This window comes from Glycine max, chromosome 5 (genome assembly GCF_000004515.6).
Source record: "Glycine max cultivar Williams 82 chromosome 5, Glycine_max_v4.0, whole genome shotgun sequence".
In the NCBI taxonomy this organism is placed as follows: domain Eukaryota; kingdom Viridiplantae; phylum Streptophyta; class Magnoliopsida; order Fabales; family Fabaceae; genus Glycine; species Glycine max.
In genome coordinates this window covers 590508-597896 of record NC_038241.2, presented here as the reverse complement: position 1 = coordinate 597896, position 7389 = coordinate 590508, and the positions used below count along the sequence as shown (strand labels likewise).

The 7389-nt window shown below is 27.7% G+C and overlaps 1 protein-coding gene across 1 annotated transcript; it reads left to right on the top strand.

Annotated features, from left to right (window-relative positions):
• Window positions 1-1440: 1440 nt before the first annotated feature.
• On the top strand, window positions 1441-4997 carry LOC100818076 (cinnamoyl-CoA reductase-like SNL6). Its single transcript, XM_006579702.4, has 4 exons — window positions 1441-1644; window positions 3747-3941; window positions 4082-4235; window positions 4541-4997. Exons 1-4 carry the CDS (start codon window positions 1486-1488, stop codon window positions 4837-4839), a joined length of 807 nt encoding a protein of 268 aa, XP_006579765.1. The 5' UTR covers window positions 1441-1485; the 3' UTR covers window positions 4840-4997.
• Window positions 4998-7389: the final 2392 nt, after the last annotated feature.

Here is a 7389-nt window from a genome sequence, read left to right as displayed (position 1 = left end):
CAAAGAAGGGTTCATGATGTTGCCTAAAGTTCATGGAGGGTTAGCAATGTGTAATCTAGAAGACATGAATAGTTCGTGTCTCATGAAACTTGGCTGGTATATTCAAAATGGTAATAAGAAATTGAGAGGTAAGCATGTGAGAAGAGCTTGCTCTAAAGATCATTTGGCTGGAATTAGAGATGTAAGAGGTCTGGTCTATGGGCAATGGAAATGTATATCCCTTCTGAAGTTATAGAGTTGGGAGAGTTTGAAGTGGCTAGTGCATACCAAAGACTGGAGTATAATTTGGAAGTTGAAAGTTCCCCAAAGGATTCGTGTTTGCTATCACTGTGGATGCATTTGTTGGAATGACAATTTAGAGCCCATTTCTTTGGGGTGGATTTCCAAGAATGGCTCCATTTTATTTTGCATAATAATATTTGTATTAGTGATTAGGGATGTTGGACTGATCTTTGGGCAACAACGTGTCAAAGCAATTCAAATATTTTTCAATATCTTTAAAAATTTTCAAAGTTTGTTTTCAATATTCTTTTTTGAGAGATAATGTTAGTCTATATATAGAAAATGTCAATTTTGTTTTTATATATGATGCAATTTTGAATAAGGAATTTGTCATATATGCCAAAGAGCCGACTCAATAATGTTCCAAAAAAAAAAAGTAGCCGACTCAATATAATACCATTGAACTTAAAGTTTCTATGATCTTGGTTTAATTAAATTATATTATCCAATATCTTTATATTTGTACTTTATTATGCGTGATTTCGTGTTTCGTGTACGCTCACAAACAAAAAGAGTGCTGCAAAAAGTTATTATGAAATAAAGCAACATGTTCTTTTTCCTCCATTAGTTTATAACGAAAATTACAGTTTATATCCTTGGAGTTTAATAAAAATTTACTGATAAATAATATTTTTTATGCCATATAAACCTTTCTTAAGTTATATAATAATATTAACGCATAATAATCTATATAATTTGTTATGCCTTATCTATACTACAAAACAATAAACTTTTTTTTATAAACCGAAATTCTCCAATAAAAATGACTAGTTATGAATAGAATTGGTAGATGTTTCGTATTTCTAACATAGTTAATTAAACAAAGAAACGAACACCAAAAGTGTCTATGATTGTTTAATTTCTATATCTTAGATATAACTTAAAGAAGCATCGATATGGACACTGAACACGACATGAATACAGATACGTGAACACTTCTAATGATTAAAATATAAAACGTAATACGGATGTTGTGTCGATATAGAACGTAATACGGGTGTTGTGTCCGTGTCGAACACTGACACAAATGCGTGTCAGATACCGAACATGATAATGATATGAAACTGAAGTGTGCTTGCTTCCTACTATATAACAAACAACACAATAAATGTAATAAATAATAGTACAAACTTTAGCGTAATTTTGAATGGTGCATGATTATTTATTTGACTTGTTGCAGAGGACATAGAGAAGCTGAGGGAAATGGAGAGGCGTGGTGAAGTGAGGGCTACAGAAGGAAATTTGAAAGTAATAATGGCAAACCTAACTGATGTTGATGGGTTGGAGAAAGCATTTCAGGGCTGTCGTGGTGTGTTTCACACCTCTGCATTCACAGACCCTGCTGGTCTATCTGGCTACACAGTAAGCAATTATACCTTCTTTCTGTTTTTAATACAGATATTCTCAGAGCTAACCAAGAATTCTTTGAGAAATCTAACTTATGTTTTAGATATAAAATTATTTATTAATTATGTGATATCATAATATATAATTTTTCTTACTTTAATTAATTTTCTCTTCTCAATGTGATTCCTCACCTACCTCTAGTGTCCAAAAACTTGTTTCATTGACAAATAATTGCTCTTTAGGAAAATCTCTTTTGTTTTAAACCTTGATAATCATTTTAGTTAGGCCACAACATTTGATGGGTAACTTGTTGCATAAATCTGTAAAATATACGAAAGATAGAAGTTAAAGAATAATAAATATAATATATATAATATAATATGTACAATATTTATTTAAATTTGAGTGTATATATATGATAAAAATTTAAATATTTTTTAAATTTGTTGAAATAATTTGAATTCTATTAAATAGATATGGTCATTAATTATTTTAAAACAATAATTTTACTTATTTTGAATATATTAATTTTGTGTGATATTTTTAAAGTTTGAATTAATTAATCTCACTCTAACGTAATTTATTATAAATTGAATGATGTTGATTTAATAATAATAGTAATAATTATTATTATTTATTTTTTCTTAGTTTTATTTTCATTGCTTATAATTTTTCAAAAGTTATTTATAAAAATAATTATGTTTCAAACTTCAAATGTCATTATTTATATATTTATTAGCTTATTAAAGATGTCATCAATTATTTGTATTTATTACTAATCTTTGTATGTTATTAACTATTATATTTTATTGTTTATTTGCAATAATAATTATATTGTTATATACATTAGTTATTTCAAATCATTTAATTGATGTTTATTATTCTTTGTGGTCTAAATGTATAAAGATATTAAGTTATAGTTTGTTTGACCTTTTATAAATAACTGTTGTATTATTATAAGTTATAGTTTAATATATATTATTTTACAGTATATATATATATATATATATATATATATATATATATATATATATATATATATATATATATAATAGTTTTCTATTAATCTTATTTAATATGATTCAAGAGTATGTTAATACATATAACCGTTAAAATTTAATCGGTATTTATTGTGTAACTTCATTATGATATCAAAATAATCTAAAATATAATTATTTTTTTTTATCATTGAACAAAAAGTTATTTTAGAAAACATAATTTAAAATTGAAAAATATTGTTAACTTTATTATACTATTAATTTTGTAACATATTTTTACATATAGCTATTATTATATAAAAGTGAAGCCGATAATATTTATTACTTAATTATTACATTTATATTTTTAAAAAAAATTAGTTTATAAGATAATATTTACAATAAAAATAATGTAAAAATTCTTATATTTATGTTAACTATTAGTCTTCTATCATTAATTACATTTATCTAATTAGTTTCAATTTAAATAATTAACATTGAATATAACTATTAATAATTTTATTTTTAAATATATATATATATATATCTAATTTTTATATTTTTTCTTATTTTCATATTATATTATATTATTTTATAACTTTAAAATCATGAATTTAATTTATTATTTTTTAAGTAATTAATTATAAAAATAAATAAATTTATGCATAGATAATAATTTTAAATTACTGTAAACTTTTATATTTATTTTATTTAATAATTTTTCCTTCATCAATATGTAAAATTAAATATTACAAATAATTTAAATTATTATTAATGTGAGAAGTTATTGATTTGATTGAAATACATTATTATTGATCAATGCTACTATGAATTAATATAGGACATAAAATATAGAATGCTCTCTTTCCTATCAATCACTATTTTATTGACGTGACAACATGTATTCTAGTGAAGCAAAACTTGTCAATCTTATAATAATATGCTGAATAATTATAAGTTACGTTATTATGCATATTATGTGATCAAAGTTACATTTCTATCTATCATTTCAACTATTGGATCATGCTATGCTTTATGTAGGTTTAATTTAATTGTTGTGGCAATGACAATAATAATAGTATCTACAAGAGAAAAGTTACTTGTATAGCATCTAAGCAATTGCTTCTGTCTGATACCCAGAAATCCATGGCCGAGATTGAAGTAAGGGCTGCTGAGAATGTGATGGAAGCATGTGCAAGAACACCTTCCATAACAAGATGCGTGTTCACATCATCACTATCAGCTTGTGTATGGCAAGACAATGCACAATCAGAACTTTCCTCAGTTATTAGTCATGGGTCTTGGAGCACTGAATCATTCTGCACAGAAAAGAAGGTAAACTTTGCAAACAGTGATTGAACTTTATTAATGTTATTTTATTTTGTTATTTTCCTACTATGTAACATGTTTATGCCGATTACAATGACATATTATATGACCCTGCTTTTTCTTTTGAATATATATATATATGGCAGCTTTGGTATGCTTTAGGCAAGATGAGAGCAGAGAAGGCTGCTTGGAGAATATCTGATGAAAGGGGTTTGAAGCTCACTACTATTTGTCCAGCTCTAATTACAGGTCCTGAATTTTGTAACAGGAATCCAACAGCAACAATTGCTTATCTCAAAGGTACTACTTACTATTGACCAAAATCAGTGGTCCAATTTCTTGTACTATGTGATATTGATATAATATGTTGTAAAGTCCACGTGGTTTGTCTCAATTACTAGGGTGTAACTTATATATTCATTTTTGAGCAATTTCACTTAATGTCAATTAATTTTAAAATGCATCTAACATAGTATCTGTAGCCCATTTTCTTTTTGTATCGCCCTCAATTCCTAGGGTGTAACTTATATATACTTTTGGACAATTTTACTTAATATCAATTAATTTAAAAATGAAACATAAAGATTTTACGATTGCAAATGTAGGTGCCCAAGAAATGTACTCTCGTCGTTTGCTAGCAACAGTTGATGTGACCAAATTGGCTGAAGCTCATGCAAGCGTATTCAAGGAAATGAACAACAATGCATCTGGTAGATACATTTGCTTTGACCATGTAATTGATACACATAGTGAGGCAGAGAAGCTGGCAAAGGATATTGGGATGCCTGAGGAAAAGATATGTGGAGATGCATCAAACAATTCTATTATAAATAGATTTGAACTGTCTAATGAGAAGTTATGCAGACTCATGTCAAGGCGACTCAGGTGTTACAGTGAATATTAGATGAAAATCATGTTATGCTTGGCTTATTTAAAGACGTGCCTTAGGCTTAGGAGTCTAGAAGAGAAAATAGACGAGGCATGTTTAATAGTTTGTTTAGTAATTTGTAATGCCTGTATGTTATGGTTTAATTATAGTATATAATTTATTCAATTTTGGTACCAAACCTTGCAAATTATCTGACTGCTGAGCTTGGCGACCATTGCAAGTAACTAAAATCAACATGCTGATGTAAATTTGAAGAAAATGTCAACTATAAAAATCTGCATGTTAGATGTCAAAGATTACAACAATTGAATGGCTAAATTCCCCAGAAAAATCAGCAGCACTTTCAGAAAGGCAGGGAAGGACCCATGTTTTCTCAACTAAGTGATGTTAGTAGGCTCTACAATGAATATGAAAAGAAAAATAATGGCTTCAGAAGATCAAAACTAGGTACACAAAATGAACTTTGGAGAGCTTATCTGCACATATCAAAGTTAATTTCAACACATTGACAAAGTTAATATATTTCAACCAATGAGTCCGTCGGTGTGTGTTCAAAAGAAGGTGTTAAAGAGTGTGATTACATTTTTGTCATTAAGGAGTGCTAACAACATGGTCTTTAACACACTCTTTCATATACATTCTCTCTTATTGGTTAAAATGTATTGAAAATTACAAAATTAAGAGAGAAAGTCATTAAATATGATATGAGACCTACTAAATTTTGTGATTTTCAATAAATTTTAACCAATAAGAATGTGTGTTCTAAAGAACATGTTAGAGAATGTGAACTTAATATTTGTGTCCTCCACTTTACTAGAGTAATAAATGGTCAATTAAATCCTTGAAATTGTGATTTGTTCTTACTTTAGTCCCTAAAATTAAGGAAATTCAAAAGAAATTTAAGAAAGAAATGGTAATTTGTCATTCACTTCAGTCCAAATTTATATACAATGTATGACTTAATTGATAGTATTAACATATTTCCAAAGACTAAAATGATAATAAATAATTAAATTTGTGGACCTAGATTAAACGAGTTACAATTTCAAGAATTTTTTTATCTTTAAATTTAAAGATTAAAGGGAAAATGAATCATAATTTCATATATTAAATTAATTATTTAATCACTTAATTATTATTGTTGGGAGCTGTTTACCAGCTGAAATTTTGGTTCAAAGACTATTTGAAGATCAATTTAGGACCGAATAAAATTATTTTTTTTAGTGTTCTCAATTTCAATTAATAAAGAAGATAAATTAAAAATGACTGATAGGAGAATAAACAAAGCGATATTGAAAAAGAAACATAAAAGATAAATATCAAATAGTAAAAGAAAAGTTAAAAACAAAGTAACTCACGGAACACATTCTTGATCTCAAATTTATGTAGTCGATGTATAGACTTACCAGGTATATTTATATATTTATAAACAAACACTACTAACCACTATTTTCTGAAACATTGACCGGCACTCACAAATATATAACTTTCTATCTAAATGCTACGTGTTTCGTGTTTAATATATATTGATAACTTCACTTAACTACCAATAACTTTTGTCTTCATTCCAACTAACATCTTGAATCATGTCTTAAAGAAGAAGCTAAATTCCTAGTCTTAAAATTCAAAAAGTTCATTATGTCACATTAAAGAGTTAGAACATACATATTTTTTTTTATTAAAACATAAAATAATTAATATTTTGGGCTGACCCAATGTCATATTAACCAAAACTTTGGTCCATAGCAAGTAATTGTTTTATGCACCTCCAAATTTTTTAATATCTCCATCTTATCCTTCTCGCTTGGCTCACTCTCTTCTTCTCTCCATCTTTTTATTCATCACATCACATCTTCTCATTGTCGCCACTAATCCCTTCCCTCGTGCCTTTGCATTGTTGCCACAACCTCCTCCTCCTCCACCTTTGGATTTGGGATTTAGAGTTATGGTTTCATAATTCTAGATTGAGTAATTCATATTACATTTGTATTCTATATTATTCAATCCTGATGAATTTACATGTATTTTAGGTTACTCAATCCGAAATACATTTGCATGTATTTCTGATTGAGTAATCCAAAAAACTAATGTATTCTAGGTTGAGTAATCTAACATAGAAATGTATTTTGGATTATTCAATTTCAGAATTATGAAACTATAACTTTGAATCCAATATCTGAAGGAGGAGGATGTTGTGTCGGTGACACAGAGACATGAGGGCGGATTAGTAGTGGTGGCCAAAAGGTATGATGCGATAAAGAGGAAGATGGAGTGAAGAGAGTGAATGAGGCGAGAAGGGTAAGATAGGGACATTAAACCTTTTAGGGGTGCACCAAGTGAAAAATGAATGCATAAAGCAATTGCCTCCATAACAGCCCAACAGGCAAACATGCCCAATGGCCTACAATGAGTCGTGTAGTGTACTTGGTAGATGTGTTCATGGATTTTTTTTACATACCCGACTCAAACCAACTTAATCATAAATAGGTTGGATCATATTGGATTAATCAGGTTTGAAAATTTAAAATAAATATTTTTTATTTTACAAAAAATAATTTTTTAAAA

Excerpts from the sequence above, each read along its gene's own strand:
- LOC100818076 (XM_006579702.4), top strand. The coding sequence starts at position 1,486 with ATGGAGAGGCGTGGTGAAGTGAGGGCTACAGAAGGAAATTTGAAAGTA. Across the intron at positions 1,645-3,746 it reads CTGGTCTATCTGGCTACACA|AAATCCATGGCCGAGATTGA; the intron begins GTAAGCAATTAT and ends TCTGATACCCAG. Across the intron at positions 3,942-4,081 it reads CATTCTGCACAGAAAAGAAG|CTTTGGTATGCTTTAGGCAA; the intron begins GTAAACTTTGCA and ends TATATATGGCAG.